The sequence below is a fragment of the Anabrus simplex genome, chromosome 1 (genome assembly GCF_040414725.1).
Source record: "Anabrus simplex isolate iqAnaSimp1 chromosome 1, ASM4041472v1, whole genome shotgun sequence".
NCBI classification, from domain to species: Eukaryota; Metazoa; Arthropoda; class Insecta; order Orthoptera; family Tettigoniidae; genus Anabrus; species Anabrus simplex.
Genome location: NC_090265.1, coordinates 779,240,549 through 779,259,194, shown reverse-complemented (window position 1 = coordinate 779,259,194; position 18,646 = coordinate 779,240,549). Strand labels below are relative to the sequence as shown.

At 42.1% G+C, this 18,646-nt stretch overlaps 1 protein-coding gene across 1 annotated transcript in view; it reads left to right on the top strand.

Moving 5' to 3' along the window:
• The first annotated feature begins 1,975 nt into the window (after positions 1-1,975).
• Positions 1,976-18,646, top strand: part of LOC136873243 (uncharacterized) — a 137,592-nt gene continuing 120,921 nt past the window's right edge. Inside the window, exon 1 of the mRNA XM_067146691.2 lies at positions 1,976-2,004. Coding sequence (XP_067002792.2) covers positions 1,976-2,004 — 29 coding nt within the window. The remainder of the gene's footprint in view (positions 2,005-18,646) is intronic.

Here is an 18,646-nt window from a genome sequence, read left to right as displayed (position 1 = left end):
CCTTCTTTTACCAAATTTGCAACCGACACGGATGTGTGATGAAGATCAAAACAGTTAAACGTTTTCAATATATTCGCTTTTATTATAAGTTAATTTTGATATATTAACTATTAAATGGCACTTCAGACTCAAGCTGACACACAAATTTGGGTGAGATTTTCTAAATCAGTCTCTATTCTTTCATTTCAATTCATTCACCACTCATGTCCATTTGGGGCTGTCACCCATGCGGCAGAAACTTCTCAAGGTCTGTATTGAAAATCTCTCCTGATAAACTATACCAATCCCTAATTTCTCGTGTTAATAGCGAATTCGTATTTGCTCATGTTTGTCCTCTTGAAATCTATTTTTATCTTAATATTATGACTCTTTCTTCTATTTAAAATGTCTATTAATGTCATTACACGCCGTCTCCCCAGAAAACTCGGAATATACCGCGTAGTCGAGCAGCTCGTATCCTTCCTCCACAAGTCTTCCCGACCAAAGCTTCGGAAATTGTTGGTATCACCATGCATTTGTCGGAAATCACCCCGAACAAATGGAGCTGCTTTCACTGGGATCTTCACCAGTTTTTAAATAAAGCAATCCTGAATTTCCATGTCCCGCGCCCAAATTCAAGATTTCATTTAACATTTTCAAATAAAAAAGCTAGAACATCTCCCATCAAAATTCACCACTTTACAGACTACGCAATATGTATAACAGTGCATCTCGGAAAAGTAATGCTCTTTATTTCAGTGCAAACTAGACAATATTTTAAAAATAATTAACGGCAGCAAGAAAGGTTATATAATTGATCCCAGTCACAATGAAGCATCACATCGGCCAGCCTGAGGAATTTTATAGGGGAAAGTACCATTTAGAAGAGCTGGAATTATTGGGTTTAATGGTAGGGTCACGTGGCACTTTAAGTAGGCGCTTTCATTAATTTTTGTTACAGATTCGGCCTACAGAATTCCAGAATCAATGTTTTGGTAATCGCCACTTTGCGAGAATTATCGTCAATTTTAAAATCGCGTTTATATCCACAGTAGTTCCGTGTATTTTGCCGTTATGTCTAATACCCAGTGTATTGTTCTTTATTATTTTTTTTTGTATTTTCCAAATGTTAACGCAGTACTGTGTTATTAATTGTTCAATTTTAACTTTGATACTTTTTGTGTAGTTAAACTGTGCCCTTGTGCCAATCCAGAATGTCTGGAAAAAGTTGAGGTTTTCAATAAATATATTGGTTTAGATTAAGATTAATTTTAATTAAGTTAGTCTCAGTAATATTAAGTCATCATTATTTGTAATTTCACTTTGTATCGCAAAGAATCTTGCTGAGATTGGCTTGAAAAGCCTGTAGCGAGCAATAAAATAAAATAAAATTAAACTAATCCTGGTGATAGTGTGGCGTACACTGGAGCGAGCCTCTTACGTCTTCTTCTCCAGATCCGCATTACAACCTTTATATAACCTCATACTTATAAACAGACGGCGAAGTTAGAATGCAGGGAAATTTGGTTATTAAAAGGCGTCGTCCAGCCCGTCCTTAAGTGATGTAGCTAGATTAACATAACTTGTAGGGGCTCTGATAGACCGTGCCCCTAATGTTTATGCTAAGCTTGAAGCATAACCGTTGAGCAGTTGTGTGTACTTGTTACTCGCTTCGGTAAGTTTGCGTGCTATCCTAGAAGTCCGAAGTCAGCTCGTAAACATTATTATGAAGAGATGCCTAACCCTGGTTTACAACGTCCCCTTACACAAACCCCTAGGTACGTTCACTCCATCAACACAGTATTTAAAATCGAGAGGAATATTCCTTTTTGGAGAAAATTACAACCGGCTTTTCCGCCGGCGCCGTTTATCAGCATGTTGTTGTCTATTCTCAAGCTCACAACTTGGTCGAGGATTTCTTTTGTAGTTGCTCACGACGTAACGTATTTCTTACTCTTTACAATATTTTATTTCAGCCTGGTGAAGATCTGGAGAAATGACTGAATGGTGTGGACGGAGGCTTGGGTAAGGACTACAAGGTGAAAAGAAATAATCCAAAACAAATGTAATGGAGAGTATGCGAACGAAGTCGGGTGATGCAGGAATTAAAAAGTAAGACAAAGGAAGTAGATTAATATTGCTACTTGGGTAGTAAAATAAGTAACGATTGCAGAACTAGGGAGGACATAAAATGCAAACTAGCACAAGCAAGGAAGAGAAAGTTGCTCACTTCCAACATTGATGTAGGAATTAGAAAGATGTTTCTGAAGACTTTCGTGTGGAGCGTGGCGTTGTATGGAAGTGAAACATGGACGGTAACTAACTAGAAAAGAAGGAGAATAGAATCTTTTGAAATGTGATGTTACAGAAGAACGCTGAATGCGAGATGGATAGATCGAATCACGAATGAAGCTCAGACGTTTCCCCAACATTCGGCTTGTGCTTTCCCACGTTGCTACCTCAGAGCTGTCCTGTGGCATAATGGTTAGTGTGCGTTTGCGTATCAACATGATTGCTTGAAGAGATGCTGCTTTTTTCAGAGCCTGTTTCCTTCTGTTTAAACGTATAAAAGCATGACTGTTGATACATAAAGGAGCGTAGTATTCGGTATTATTCTGCTTCATAATTGTTGAGCGTCTTAAACATCCAAAAAGTAAATGACTCTTGTTTTCTATTTCATTGCTTATGCCGACCTTCACATATTTTCCTAGTACACGGTGATTACAAATCATTCATGCTGTTTCGCGCATTTTATACAAACGCCGTGTTGAACACATGTGGGTCCTTATATGAATATAGCATAATAATCTAATCGAGCAAATTTTTTCAGACTTTAAAAAAATACTATTCTGTATATTTAGTTATTATTTCAATAACTACTAATAAAATGATGCTGAAGTGTATGTGTTGATATTTGCTCAGTATGTGTTAGAGATTTTTTGTCTGTACACTTTGTCGTTCCCGATGAAAAGGTACAAAACTGAGCATAAATGGCATTTTAAGAAAAGTTAGGTTAAACTTCGACTAAGAACTTGCCTGCGATTTTAAAACATTCCAGCGGAATAATCATATTCGTCCTCTTCACTGCTTCTCTTTTCATGTTTTCTTCTAATCCTGCCTTCCTTGGTTGATTAATCCGCTGCTCTGCCGACATGACATATGCGTTTTCGGTCGATTTCTCTTTCTGTATTTATGACGTTCATAAACTCCGGTCATAGGTTTAGTTGTATCTTGCTCAGTAATTTCATCAGAAAGATCTTCTTAACATGCCTGTTTCTTCCCAGACGGTGTATGCTGGTTTCATGGAATTTCCATTTGGAAAACACTTTAGACACTTAGAAGATAAATCACAAGCAAGATGCACATTAACTGAACACAATCGCAATGTACACCAAAGAGGAATTGACACGTAAATTTTAAGAAGGCGGTAAAACAATTGAAAATCGTTAAAGAACACTCAGGCTAGCCAGTGTGACGAAGAGAATAATCCCCGAAGAGAGAAACTTTACCGTTCTCAGTTACACGAAGTAGAACATGAAATATTGCTGGATAATAAAATGAGAGCATGGCATTACGATACGTGGACGTCTGCATGGTTATATTAAAGTAACCGTAATGTCTTCATAAATGATCCTAATTACATTGTGTTATATATTGCCGTAATCGTGAAAGAGACGATAATGTTTTGAACCTAAACCAAAAATAGCCATTTTTGGCCATTTCACACTATCCGATTTCCTTAATCCTGTAATGCCTTAAAAAACCAACCAAACTCCTTTGCGGTATTTCAGTTTCTTAATAACATTACAAGTACGACGAAAATAATAATATTGACTTAAGGGGAATTTGGACTTCGGAGTTGGCAAAACAGAGGCGAGTTGCAGTCCATCAGCATGCAAGTAGAATGAGGACTTGGAGCATTGTTTCTTGTCACATGCATCCAAATAACATCTAAGGCACAGTAACTAGAGAGGTGCGGGATTCACAAACACGTGGGAAGGAATGGGAGGATGGTACACACGAGGTCCCCATGAACATATGCCTTATAGTCGATCGTTTACGAGCTAATCCTATTTTAGTTATAAGATAGAATGGGGAAGGGTTCGTATCTAGGATTAAGTTTTGGGGTCAGGGATATCAGTAAGGATATTACTGTACTTCGTCAAAGTGTGGAACAAGGTTGCAGCCCCTGGCGTGTTCGAACGTGTCCGGTAATCAACCGTACATTCTTCAGGTTCACCACCCTGCTCGTACACCAGCATAGCGATAGCTCTAGGTGTGGGATATGCCAAGTACTTCTACAAAGTTTGAAAGACTGTGTCTCGTAAAATACCGACCATATATTGAGATTAACGGAATGCTTGATAATGTTTAAAAAACAATGGCATAACTATTTTCTTTAAAGGGGAATAAATCTGTGTGTATTATATATTATGTTACAAGGTATATACAGAAGCAATGCCTTCTTCCATAACATTATCACTACTTCCTAAGTTAACGAGTACAACGAAATCATCTCTTAATACAGTCACACATTAACCTCCAAGCACCTTGTTTAAATAAAAATAAGGTTCTCAGCCTAAATAATAATTCTCTCACTTCTAATGGATGCAACCAAAGGTAATTTAAGTCATACTTCTAATTAGAATACTGGATAACGAGTATAATATAAGTGGTCAATGCTCCACAGAACACAAGCAGAAAGTTAAGATTTAATTTGAAGAAATGGCCTGCAGTGAATCTCAGTTTAGACTGAACTAATTGCTGTGAGAATGAGCTTAATTCTTGGGCAGATCTACTCCCTAATGGTTGGTGAAGAATTAGTGTAGTCACGGATGAAGCCGTATTGTTGGCTTCATACGAAGCCAGGAAGGAAACTATTTCGATGGTGATCAACTGTGCCAGGTGGAATACGTCCCATAACACAACACATGAAATGAATTGCAGATTGCTTGATATTTCAGTCTGAGAAATGCGGTATAGTTCGTAGATATCGGATATGAAAGAAGTGAAGTAGTAGAGTATTCTAAACAGTATATCGGGGCTGTAGATCAAATTAATCAGGTTTGCTACTTTTATGACATCATCGTAAAGAATCCGAACTGTCCTGATGGAGCACAGGTCGCGAGTTGTTTTATTATTGGAGAATGGACTGGTTACTGTCCCATAACAAGTGATATCGTTCTCAGCTTCATCCTCTCTGCCAGTATGAGAGTAACGAGGAAAGTTTTGAAGTATTTCATTCAAAATACGTAAAATCCTTCTTAAAAGAATTACACTGTTAATTAGCTGCAAATAAACTATTGCTGAAATCATGTGCGCAAAATTATGCATAATATTCTCAGTCTTATGAGTCATAGAGAGCAAGTCTCCGTATAAAACACACAAGGCAGCGATGTAGATCATAATTTGAGCCACAATCCACCTGGATCGCTTATGTTCAACTCCAAGCTTCACACGCAGTACCAGTTCAATCTTAGCTAACTTGAGATAAATTATTTCAACCTTTCTCATGTAACAGGTTAATCTGGGTATCAAGGTGACCATGGGCAATATATACACCGCAAGATCCAGAGTCCCTCGCACGACTTTCGCCATTCCTTCGTGGCGGGATGAAATACCATGAAGTAGATAAAGTATGATATTGTGTACGAAGCCAAAAACTATGATGACGATGATGGCGATGGTGATCAACACTCCCTTTCTGCTAAACTTGAGACGTTGAGTGTTAGAGTCCAGTTCGTATGGCATGAGGCCACACCATCGTGAGACGTACAAGAGTGGAAGAAACTCTGACAGTAAGTCCTTGTTTGGCTTCATCTTCACGCTCGCAGTTCTGGAGGTAGCAAGTGTATCTGAGTACGTCGTAACCACAACAAAACTTCCATACATTGATTTCTTGCCTTTCCAGGCGACTTCAGTCTGATTGATTGCTGTTATCTCTTATTCGGTCAATTAAATTAACAGCGCAAACAACTGAGTACTTTTGTGCGGCAGCTCTTTATTGTCAAAGAATACAATGCCCTCAAATGTACACTGACTGACAGAGCAAATGCAACACCTAGAAGGAGTGGTTCGAAAGGGATGAAAGTTGGGGAAAAAACAGAGACGGCACGGACGAATAATTGATGTTTATTTCAAACCGATATGCAGGTTACACAATGCGCACGGCATCGACTCAGTAGGATGTAGGACCACCGCGAGCGGCGATGCACGCTGAAACACGTCGAGGTACAGAGTCAATAAGAGTGCGGATGGTGTCCTGAGGGATGGTTCTCCATTCTCTGTCCACCATTTGCCACAGTTGGTCGTCCGTACGAGGCTGGGGCAAAGTTTGCAAACGGCGTCCAATGAGATCCCACACGTGTTCGATTGGTGAGAGATCCGGCGAGTACGCTGGCCACGGAAGCATCTGTACACCTCGTAGAGCCTGTTGGGAGATGCGAGCAGTGTGTGGGCGGGCATTATCCTGCTGAAACAGAGCATTGGGCAGCCCCTGAAGGTACGGGAGTGCCACCGGCCGCAGCACATGCTGCACGTAGCGGTGGGCATTTAACGTTCCTTGAATACGCACTAGAGGTGACGTGGAATCATACGCAATAGCGCCCCAAACCATGATGCCGCTTTGTCTAGCGGTAGGGCGCTCCACAGTTACTGCCGGATTTGACCTTTCTCCACGCCGACGCCACACTCGTCTGCGGTGACTATCACTGACAGAACAGAAGCGTGACTCATCGGAGAACACGACGTTCCGCCATTCCCTCATCCAAGTCGCTCTAGCCCGGCACCATGCCAGGCGTGCACGTCTATGCTGTGGAGTCAATGGTAGTCTTCTGAGCGGACGCCGGGAGTGCAGGCCTCCTTCAACCAATCGACGGGAAATTGTTCTGGTCGATATTGGAACAGCCAGGGTGTCTTGCACATGCTGAAGAATGGCGGTTGACGTGGCGTGCGGGGCTGCCACCGCTTGGCGGCGGATGCGCCGATCCTCGCGTGCTGACGTCACTCGGGCTGCGCCTGGTCCCCTCGCACGTGCCGCATGTCCCTGCGCCAACCATCTTCGCCACAGGCGCTGCACAGTGGACACATCCCTATGGGTATCGGCTGCGATTTGACGAAGCGACCAACCTGCCCTTCTCAGCCCGATCACCATACCCCTCGTAAAGTCGTCTGTCTGCTGGAAATGCCTCCGTTGACGGCGGCCTGGCATTCTTAGCTATACACGTGTCCTGTGGCACACGACAACACGTTCTACAATGACTGACGGCTGAGAAATCACGGTACGAAGTGGGCCATTCGCCAACGCCGTGTCCCATTTATCGTTCGCTACGTGCGCAGCACAGCGGCGCATTTCACATCATGAGCATACCTCAGTGACGTCAGTCTACCCTGCAATTGGCATAAAGTTCTGACCACTCCTTCTTGGTGTTGCATTTGCTCTGTCAGTCAGTGTATATCAGTATTTCGGTTGATGAATTTTGTCAGCTAGGAAAGTGGGTTGATATTGGATCAACACATTGTTAAGAATATATTTATCTTATTTCCTGACTTGTTTGAGTAATAATTGTAGCACCTCGGTCTGTTTGTAAGTGATCTCTGTAAGATGGCATCTCGCAGTAGGGAATAGGTGATTATTGTTTAAGAGGAGGTATAATTAGGCAACCAACCCCTATTAATACTATGAATCAGGAACAAAAGGGAGTTCTGATCTAAATTTTGGACAAATTAGAGGGTATAAAATTGAAAGACGTTACAGGGCTCGCAAGCCTAATACCGAACACTGGAAGCGTTTTAGTCACCCGTTACGACTGGCAGGAATAAAGTGGATGTATTATATCGACACTCAACCTCAGTTAGAAGCAGTAAATAGAGAGTGAAGAGTGGTGGTGATTACTGTTTTAAGAGAAAGAACAACTAGCAAACCACCCTCCTTCTATCAGTAATCAGGGGGAAAAATGGAAAGGATCCGACACATCAAAGAATGAAGACATCAGTCAAAGAAAGACAGGGCCACGAAGGGCGTGAGAATGGAAAACTCCCTAGGATTCGCAAACCTAATACCGTCGTGGTCGGAAAGGAACAAGAGTTGACCAAGGGAGGTCGGATAGCAGTGAGGAGTCTGGAACAAGTAAGTGGAAGCAATGCCAGGACTGAGCTAAGGGCCCTGTTGTCACCAACACACGCTCCCAGTTAAAAGCCCGTGTGGCTCCTTTTAGTCGTCTCTTACTACAACGTGACGTGACGTAAGTCGGCGGGCGGGCCATCAGGCGAACTAAGCGGCTCTTAGGCCTTGCGAATCAGAAAGAAAGAGGGAGAATAACAAAAACTAGCGAGTATGTGTTGCACATACGTAAAAGAAGGTATAGAATGTCCTCGCGCAGGGGGATACCGCAGCCACAAGGGACCCAGAGGAGAGAGACCCGCACCGCACCTCACAATAGTCAACCCCCGCTATACACCGTTTATTGATTCAAGAAGTATACAAAGTTTTACAATAGATTACCTACATATATACAAGATGAGGTAGGTACTATAGGAAAAGTGTTTTAGTCCAGCAGTATTTCTTACACTGCGCAACGATAATCAGAAAAAATATAAACAATAGAAACTGACCTGCAGCTCTTCTTGCGCTGCTATGTAAACACCAAATACAGATACAAAATAAAGATGAAATAAACGAGACACAACGACAAAAAAGTATGAGTAAACTTGAAAAAAATTGTTCAATTGTCTTAGATAGTACTTTGGTAGCGAGTGCGGATAAAATACCAAAGAAAGAACTCACTGAATACATGGGAACAGAAAATATATACAGTGATATACGAAAAGGGGAATAAAAGCACACTAAAAGAAACCAGAGAGACGTAACGAATAGCAAGCAAACACTTGGAATAAGAAACACACGTGAATTACACTTCATAGCACTCGGAGAACACAACTTGAGGGCGCTTATGGCGCCAGATTGTCGGTGGTGGACAAGAGGAGCAGCACCGCAACCAGGAGCATCGTGAAAACGAAACATTAATACTATGATTATTATTATTAGCATTGAGGTGGGGCGGTAAGACTGTAAAGGAAGTGGAAGCTAAGTAATGGGGGGCGGAAAGAGATGAGAATATCGAGGTGTGCGAGTGTTGGTAAGGATGGCATTGGCGAAGGGGGATAAAGTGAGTGCTTCGGTGACAATAGGATTACGATGGGAAATAGCGCGAGTGAGGTATTGGGGGCGAAGAGTATGAAGATGTGTGAAAATGCCAGGAAAAGGGTAATAAGGACGGAAGTGGGCAGAGGGGGTGTCGTAAGGGAGTCGATACGCTATGCGGATTGCATGTCTGTCTAGTCGAGTCAGTCGTAAATACTCAGTTGGGTGGGCATCAATCCAAGTCAAGGAGGCATAGGTAATGAGAGGTCGGATAAAGGATGTATAAATATGAAGTATGGGGGAAGGAACCCACGTAGAACTGGTCAGGGATCGAAGGGCACTGAAACGCTGTAAAGCTTGTTTATAAAGGGTCGTTAAGTGGTGATTCCAACGTAAATTATTTTGAATTTGAATTCCGAGGTATGTTAGTATTTGGGTTTCTGGGAAAGGGGTATTATACATTGTTAGTTCGATTTTAGGGCGTAAAGAACAGATACGGGATTTAGCGCGGAAGACGGCGAACTGAGACTTGGTGGGATTAACAGAAAGGTGCCATGTATTCAACCAGGATTCAAGAGTGTTAAGGTATTGTTGTGTGCGGCGAGTAAGCGAAGTATGATTGGGACTGAAAGCAAGAATAGCCAGGTCGTCAGCATATTGGTAGAGACGGAGGGGAGACTGGGGATGGGGAATATCATACGTGAAGAGAATATAAAGTGGCGGAGAGAGTGGGGAACCTTGAGCAAGGCCGAAGGTGAATAATAGGAAAGAGTACCATGAATATTAACAGTGGCTGTCCTAGAATGGAGATAGTTGGAAAAGAGGCGAATGAAAGTGGTAGGGATAGGTAGATGACTAAGTTTGAATAAGAGGCCGGTATGCCAGACAAATTCAAAGGCTTTATTTACGTCAAGGCAAATTAAAACAGCGGGTTTATGGGACTTTAAATAAGTGGACAGAGAGGCAGTAATATGAAATAGGTGGTCCTGGGTAGAAACATGAGGACGGTAACCGGCTTGAGAGGAAGGTAATAAGTTAAGGGATTGTAAATAACGGGACAAGCATTTAAAAAGGATGCCTTCAAAGATTTTAGAGAGGACGGTGAGAAGAGAAATGGAGCGATAGGAGTGGATATCGGAGGGAGGTTTATGTGGTTTGAGGAAAAGAAGAATGATAGCATACTCCCAGTGTGGAGGAAATAGACCGGTATAGAGCATGGTATTATAAATAGAGCAAAGAATATGAATGAGGAGTAGAGGGGCTTCGCGGATATGGCGATAGGTAAGGTGATCATGTCCAGGAGCGGTTTTACGTTTATGGCGTAAAAAAGTCAGGATTTCAGTAGGGGTAATAGGGGAACTGAGTGGATGAGAATAGTCAATATCACGAAAATGCAAGAAAGATGGTTGCAAATGTGGCTGAGCAGGGTTAGCGTGTTGTAAGATAAGCGGCTCATCAGGATGAGAATAGTGGGGGAGGGAAGGAGGGGTGAAAAGACGAGAATAGTGATCGGCAAAAACGTCGGGTTTTTCTTTGTCAGTAATAGGTGGGGAAGGACCGAAGTGAAGAGGATAAGTCGGGAGAGATTTGTTCGTTTTAGTCAAGCGTTGAAAAGTTCTCCAAACTTTGCGTGGTTCATGTATATCTTTGAGGTTATCAGAAGCTGTCATCCAGTGTCGTTTTTAAGGGCTTTGATGTAAGACCGAGGGTGACGTAAATGAGGTCGATGTTCACGTAAAGTCACAGCGTCACGAGTACGTGAGTAAGAACGATAATAGTCATCAGCAAGTTGAAGTAAAGATAGGGCTTTGGAGGGATAGGGGGTTTGGAGCGGTGGTAAGAATGGCGAGGGACATGGCGTTGGTCAGCAACAGAAAGGGCATGTTCTACTTGGGAAATTAAAGCAAGGCTGTTAGGAAGGGAAGTGGGGGGAAGTGTGTCCTGGAGTAAATCAGTGATTGTCGTACGATAGTTGGTCCAGTTAGTCTGGGAGAACCGATGGGTAGGGGGAGGGCGAGGAGGGAGAGGGTGAGCAGTTTTTTGAACAATTGAGGACAGTAATGAGAGCTAGGGTATGGTCGGAATTGATAGGAAGAAGCTTATCAATGGTAAGTGTGGAAAGGGTTTGGGAAACTATGAGAGCAACTGGGGTGGAGTTGGAAATTGGGCGGGTGGGGAAAGGGAAGGGAATCTGCACGCCCCGGAGGTGAGTCAGCATCGTATTAAAAGCAGTAACCTCAGATGCAGTATACGAAGTAATATTGATATCAGCGACAAAAATGTAGTGGGAGAAAGTGGTATCGATATATCGAATGAAGTCGAGAGGAGGAGTGCGAGGAGGAAGATAGAGAGTAACGAAAGTAAGAGAAGTGTTATTTTGGAGAAAAGTTTCTAAGATGAGATATTCAGTGACGTTATTAGTGAAAGCGAAATAATGACGTTTAACAGTAATGCCATGTTTAACTCCAATAGCTACACAACTTCGAGATTCATATTGCCCATCAGCACTATAAAAACGATATTTCGGAAAATGGGGCTGTTGTTGATAAGTCAAAAAGGTTTCATCAAGAATGAAAATATCCGGGGCGTACAGATTTAGGGCAAAGTCCAGGAGAGCACGGCTGGTTTGAAGAGATTGAAGGTTAACGTAATATACCCGAAACATTTTATCTCATAAGGGGTACCGTGTTAAGGGGGAAAATGCAAAATGCATCTTATTCCCCGAATACGCGATATCCACATGAGTATTAAGAACCAGCCGCGCTGCTAACTGGACTTGGGAATGGAAGAATGTTCTGGGGAACCATGGTGAGGAACCTGATAAGGTTCTCAGAACTGGGGGTGGGTATGGAGGAGGAGGCAGTAGGGGTAGAAAGATCCTTTGAAATGACAGGGATGACACACTCAGGTTTCGTGGGATCAGGTGCAGGACGAGCACGACACTTGTAGGAAAAGGAGGGTTAGGTTGGTCACAATTCATATATTTGGGGGAAGCCTTGTTAGTACACTGAGAAGTAGGATGCTCCTGACTACAGATACCACATACCTCGTCATTCACACAGGGAGCACCTGTAGCGTGGTTGTACCGGTGACACCTCTCACATCTGATCTACTGGGGTAGTGCAGAGCGGGACAGTTCGACCCAGTGACTTTGACCGTAGATAACGACGCCGTCTCGAAGCAGGGCATCCAGCGTAGGTACGTCCCTCGACAGCACACGAACGAGAGAGGAGGGGCCCTGTGCGTTACGAATGCGGACGACCTTGTAGATGGAGTGACCCTCAAGTTGGAGTTGGACCGCAAATTTCATCGTCCGTCCAGTCTCTGTCCACCCGATAGGCGACCACAGAGAGAATAGGCGTTGGACGAGATGGAGGAGCACAGCGCCGACCCGGTGATTGCTGCGTGATGTTGGCAGCAGCAGCAGCGTGCTTCCCAAATTGTGCCAATCCGATGGCAGTGGTTAGATGATTGTAGTATGGCTTGGACGTTTTGATATGAAGATGGCCGTCCCGCGTACGTTGTAGTTCAGGATTATAAGAACTGAAGTCTGGAGTAAATCTGGAGAGAATGGTGTAGATATTACGAGTATTAGCCTTGTCCGGGTCCACATGCATGAGCTTAATAACGTAGAATGGTGCTGGTGGCAATGGTGCAGGACTGACGATACTTCGTTGACGAATTGAAGTGTGTAGTGCTGGATTCTTCGCCGCTGCAGCATAGCTGCGTACATTGGCAGGCATGTATGCATTACTAGCCGAAGGCGACCGTGGCGGAAGATGTAAAAGCGCCACGACGTTGGCCGTGTTCAGATTCAGCAGCGGAGATATGCCGAGATCGGAAGGTGGTGCCTCAGAAAGGGAAGCCTGGCGAATAATTGAGTTTGGAGACGTGTAGGTAGAGCCTGATGATAATGATGATAAGGCTTGTTCTTCAGCACAGCGTTTCTTACTGTCGCCTGTAAGTTCCTGAGAAATTTTCCAGGCCTGTTTCTGCGTTGCAGTGTCCATTTTACGAGGAGGAGACGGAGAACCTTTTTGACGCATGGTAGAAGCTTTCACAGCACGAAGCGTCGAGAATGTTCTAGAAGTTCTGAAAGACGACTCAAATGTCATCCACTGACACCGACGGAGACTCTATGTATATAGGTGCTACAGGGAGGGGATACCGTGGGTGTTATTCTACCGTCTGCACGCACAGGGAGAGAGAGGGAAGAGTAGGAGAGGAACAACATTTTTTTCCCCCAGACATGTGGGATGGTACAAAGCAAAACAACACAAGTCCCTGAGATTATACACCGTACAGTCGATCGTTTACGAGTTAAGCCTGTTTTAGCTATAAGATAAAATGGGGAGGGGGGTTCGTATCTGGAATGATTTCGAGTCAGGGGTGTTCCTAAGGATATTACAGTACAGTATACCGCCAACGTGTGGAACAAGGTTGTAGTGACTGGTGAGTTCAGACGTGTCCGGTAATCAACCGTGCATACTTCATCTTGTATTGGAATGTGATGTCTCTGCTCGTACATCAAACAACATGGCGAGAGCTACTAGACGAGGGATATTCCAAGTACTTCTCGTAAAAGGTTGGAGAGTCTGTGACTCGTAAAATATAGACGTATGTTAAGATTAACGAAATGCTTTATAAAGTTTGAAACCAGTAACATAAATATTTCTTTTACAGAGGAATAAATCTGTGTGTATTATCTTAAATGTTACAGCGGATGTATAGAAGAAATATCTTCTTCCTTGACTCTAGCTCTTGTTTCTAAGTTAACGAATACGACAAAATTTTCTCTTAATATAATCAAATATTACAATCGAATAATCTCAGAGACAAGGCAGACATTGCAGGAAAGCTGGGGATATCGTACAGTGCAACTGCGGTCGGAGCTCCATATTAGAAAATGGATAAATTCTATACCAAAGAGAATTGTTTGAATGTAGCATCATTTACATGCGAAATTTCCAATTGTGACTTATTTTGGTTCTTCTCATTTACCTTGAACAATATCGTTGCAACAGCTACCAGAGTTTCTTTGTTTACTAATATCAAATTAGTTACCGAGAAGGGAACATTTATTTTTTATACAGACGAATGCCAGGATGGGTATACCTGAGGGATGTACATATGTGCCTCTTCTATGTCCCAATGCGAAGACATGTCGTCAGATCTATTCTCTTACAGAAAGCTTCAAATGCGAAGAAATGTATTCTATGAATGAATATGAACATACAGTAGTGTATTAAGTGTGCACATAAAAATCGCTGTCTGTTTGTAATTCTATCGGGCTGCACGTAATATGAATGGTCCAGGAGTTACGAGGTAGCGAATGAGCTGCTTTTAGGTCTTCTGTACCATTGCTTACTTCTCAGACAGTCCACAAGGTTTGTGCTGATTTGCAGTGCAGCGAAGGATGGAAGAGGAGAGATCGGCCATGTCCTGTGAATAAAATCTGCCCTCGAATGTTCCTGGAAGTGAGACTGAGAAACCACAGAAAAGCATTCTCAGCACAGCCAAGCTTGGGGTTTGAATACTCTGGAATCTCGATTGCATAGTTTTACCATAGCGAACACTTTTGTAGATATCACTGTGGGGATCCTCCGCAAAGTGCCGTCCATGTCAGCAGTGCGGTACACAGGTACTACAGACAACCTACCAGCAACTTATTAAGTGCCTCTCAGAACACCCTGCTGCTGTTCTTGCAGTATACAGAGTGGTTACTCCGGAAATTAACTGGACTTTGTATTGGGTAGTATAATGGACTTCTACCCTATTGGCAGGGAAATATCTCGTACATAGAACAAGCTCCTTGTTTAAATAAAGTTGCTTCACTTTGAGCGGATGCAACCTAAAGTAAAGTAAAATATACACCTAATTAGAGAAGCGGATGACGAGCACGATATAAGTAGTCAATGCTCCACAGAACACAAATACTAAATTAAGATTTAATTTGAAGAGATGGCCTGCAGTGAAACTCAGTTCAGAATGAGCTAATTGCTGTGTGAATGAGCTTAATTCTTGGGCTGTTCTACTCCTTAAGATTGATGAAGGATTATTCTCGTAACGGACGGGGGAGTAGTGTAAGGACACAGAGTCTTGAACTACTTCTCTTTACTATTTAACGTTTTTAGTTTGTTGAATCATGGCTGAGAAGTGATTCGCCCTGGCTCATCAGGGTGTCAGACCTTAACATAGCAACAAGTGTGTTATTCTTTTTTTATGAGAATGATGAGTTGTTAATAGTGTCAATGTAAACGTTTAAAGTAATACATGGTCTAAGATGCACGTGTATAATACCTTGGACAATAATACTAACAAGAGTGTTACAGGAAGGCCATCTTCAAGGCTGCCGACAGTGGGGTTCGAACCAACTACCTTCAAAATGCAAGCTGATTGGTGCGTGACCCAAACCGTGCAGATACCTGTTCGGTCGAAGTAATTCTGATAGGAAATCAATCATGGCTGAGAAGTGCTTCGCCCTGGCTCATCAGGGTGTCAGACCTTAACATTTTCAGTACAGTATGTGATATAACATGGCCAGACTTACGATCTATACAGTTACTGCTAATATGGTGAACTTCTTTTAACGATTATGGCGAGTACGTCAGCGTACTGGCCTTCGGTTCAGAGGGTACCGGGTTCGATTCCCGGCCTGGTCGTGGATTTTAACCTTAATTGGTTAATTCCAGTAGCACGGGGGCTGGGTGTATGTTCTGTCTTCATCATCATTTCATCCTCATCACGACGCATAGGCCGCCTACAGGCGTCAAATAGAAAAACCTGCACCTGGCGAGCCGAACCCGTCCTGGGATATCCCGGCACTAAAAACAATACGACATTTCATTTCATTATTATTATTATTATTATTATCATCGAGAAGTGAGAAATAATTATTTTCCATTTTGTTTTCGTTTCACGCACTGAAGGAATGGTCTATATTGATATTATTACACCGTGCCAAATGGCCACGCGTGTTAATGCGCTACGTTTATGAAGCCAAGCTCTGTTTACTCACCTCGAGGCACACTGACCTAAAATATTTCACAGCCTTGAACAGGAGGGAGACCAGCTGTGCTGCACGGTCTATTTGGCAGAGGGGAGTACCAGTGTCTATTGACTTTTAAAAACATTGACTGTAGTATTGAGATGTATTTTCCCTCACACTAATTAAGATAGGAATACAGTTTTGTGAATATGTTTCCTTAGAATACCATTTTCCACCACAAGTTCAAATGACCTATCGTGCCTTTATTTCAAATACACCTGTACATTGGCAGGATTCCGTGCACCGAATGTGTAGTCCTCGGGAACTAGGATAGTCACTGAAGAGTAAATATCGTCGACCTATTCTCTTCTTTTTGAATGGCGCATCATTGCTGCCAACTTGACTAGTAATACATTAAAATCACCAAACATAACAATACCAAACTAACCTCAATGTTCTTTTACAATAGGATTTACGTGGCACCGACACAAATAGGTTTAATGGTGGCGACGGGGTAGGAAAGGCCTAAGAGTGGGAAGGCCTTAGTTTAAGTACAGGTGTCATTTTCCCTTCTTTGATGGCTTTCGTTATTTCCAGACTCGTCTGCTGCACAGCCATGTCGTTCGTTATACTGTATAATGCAGCCAAGATTTTATTCGACGACAGAACCAGAGTTCAAATGTATTTAACAGTTTGATTATTACGGGCATGTGTGTCCATGCCTCAGCGCCAAAACACAAAGCGGAGAAGACGGAATATTTAAGAACTCGAACTCTAAGATTAAGGTTAGGCTTTAGAATACATTATATTTTCTTCACGCGATAGAATCCCGCTCGTGCATTTTCAATTTCGATTTTTATTTCTCATTGCGGCTGTAAAATACTTCTATACTCGACTTGTGAGCGAATCCATAGAGATAGAGCAATACCGACTACAATCCTTCCTTGGACTACGATATCTCAGACCGTAACATCAAAACCATTATGGTGAACATCATAGGGGGATCAGCTGCCGACTGTTCAAGGTTATAGTCATCTAAATTAATTCATTTTACGTGAAAGCTCCGCATATTAGATAACGTTCCTCCAGGAACTCCAAGATTAATGTAAAAAACATGTACTTTATAGGCAATAATTTGAATGATGCACAGTAAACAAGAGGATTGGATTAATACATTACCTTAGCACCGTTTGAAATATGAATAACACAACACTGATGTAACGAAACATGTACCGGTAAGTAAATAAATATGACATGTAATAAATCAATTTTGTCTAACAAACAGTTGGTTCCACTTAACAAAATAATAAATGATGACAGCGTCCCTTTTATTGAGGTACACGATGTTGGTAGGTTTGACGATATCCACCAATGCAATCCTAAGCGAGCAGTTATGGAAAAATTAAGGCAGAATTGCTACGGTAGAAAATTCGAAGTAAGCGAATGTGAGCATATAGACTAGACACATATCTGCTGATCCACTATTTAGATATTAAATTCAGAAATTGGATAGTGCCCTCAGAAATAACACTACACTCATTTATGTAAAATTTTATGACATGTTATGATAAATACTCATAGCTAGAGCAACTTTCTGCCTCTCGATAGCTGTGGAATACAAAGAGTTCCTGGTCAAATTTAGAGCAAGCTTTAATAATATGCTTACGAACCTATTCTATCAAAGAATACATGATGAAATATTGTAATGATGTTAGTTCTTTTTATTAAGGTGGTAGGCTCCTGGACACATGTAAGAAATTGTAGCAGCTCATATCAGAAGCTCTGGCCGAATCTGTACCCTGAGCTCAAACTAATAATTCCAATATCATTCCAAAGCAAATGTTATTTCCCTACATATTACTATATCCATATCGCTATCAGGAATAAAGGCATCCTCTATAATACTCACTAGTATATAATCCCACTAGAGGTTGAGAAATGTTTGTAATTGTACCCATAAACTGACTCATCAAATCGCACAGCTCATCCCAGCTGTAATACAGAAACACATGGTCTAGTTTGGCATACACCTAGTTTCTTAGAAAACACCTTCTCATTCAAGGCTCTAGGCACTTCGAAACAGGCTCTGGACACTTCGAAACAGGTATTCCTTGACGGATGTCGTCAAACCTAACATCATCGTGTATTTCTTACAAATAGTACACTATCATCCTTCATTACTACGTTAAGTGGAACCAGGAGTTTGTTCTAAGGTCATCAAAAGTACAGTAGATCGAATTTTGTTCGGAGCACTTGACAAAATTCAACTCATCTCCCTGGAATAATCACCACTTTCTGCTCGAAAGAGAAATTTCCTAACCACAAATGTTCGTTCGATATGTTAAACGGTTTCGCCTTTTACTTAATTTTACCAGTGTATATTCCTTACCTATTACTCCCTTAAAGCTGTATATTCAGGGAAAATTAAAAATTGAATTATCTGTAACAGTATAATTTAATCTACAACCTAGTACGCAGCACGAACGATCCATTTTGGAAAATTCTGCAGCCGTTACAGCAAAACAGTAGACTCTATT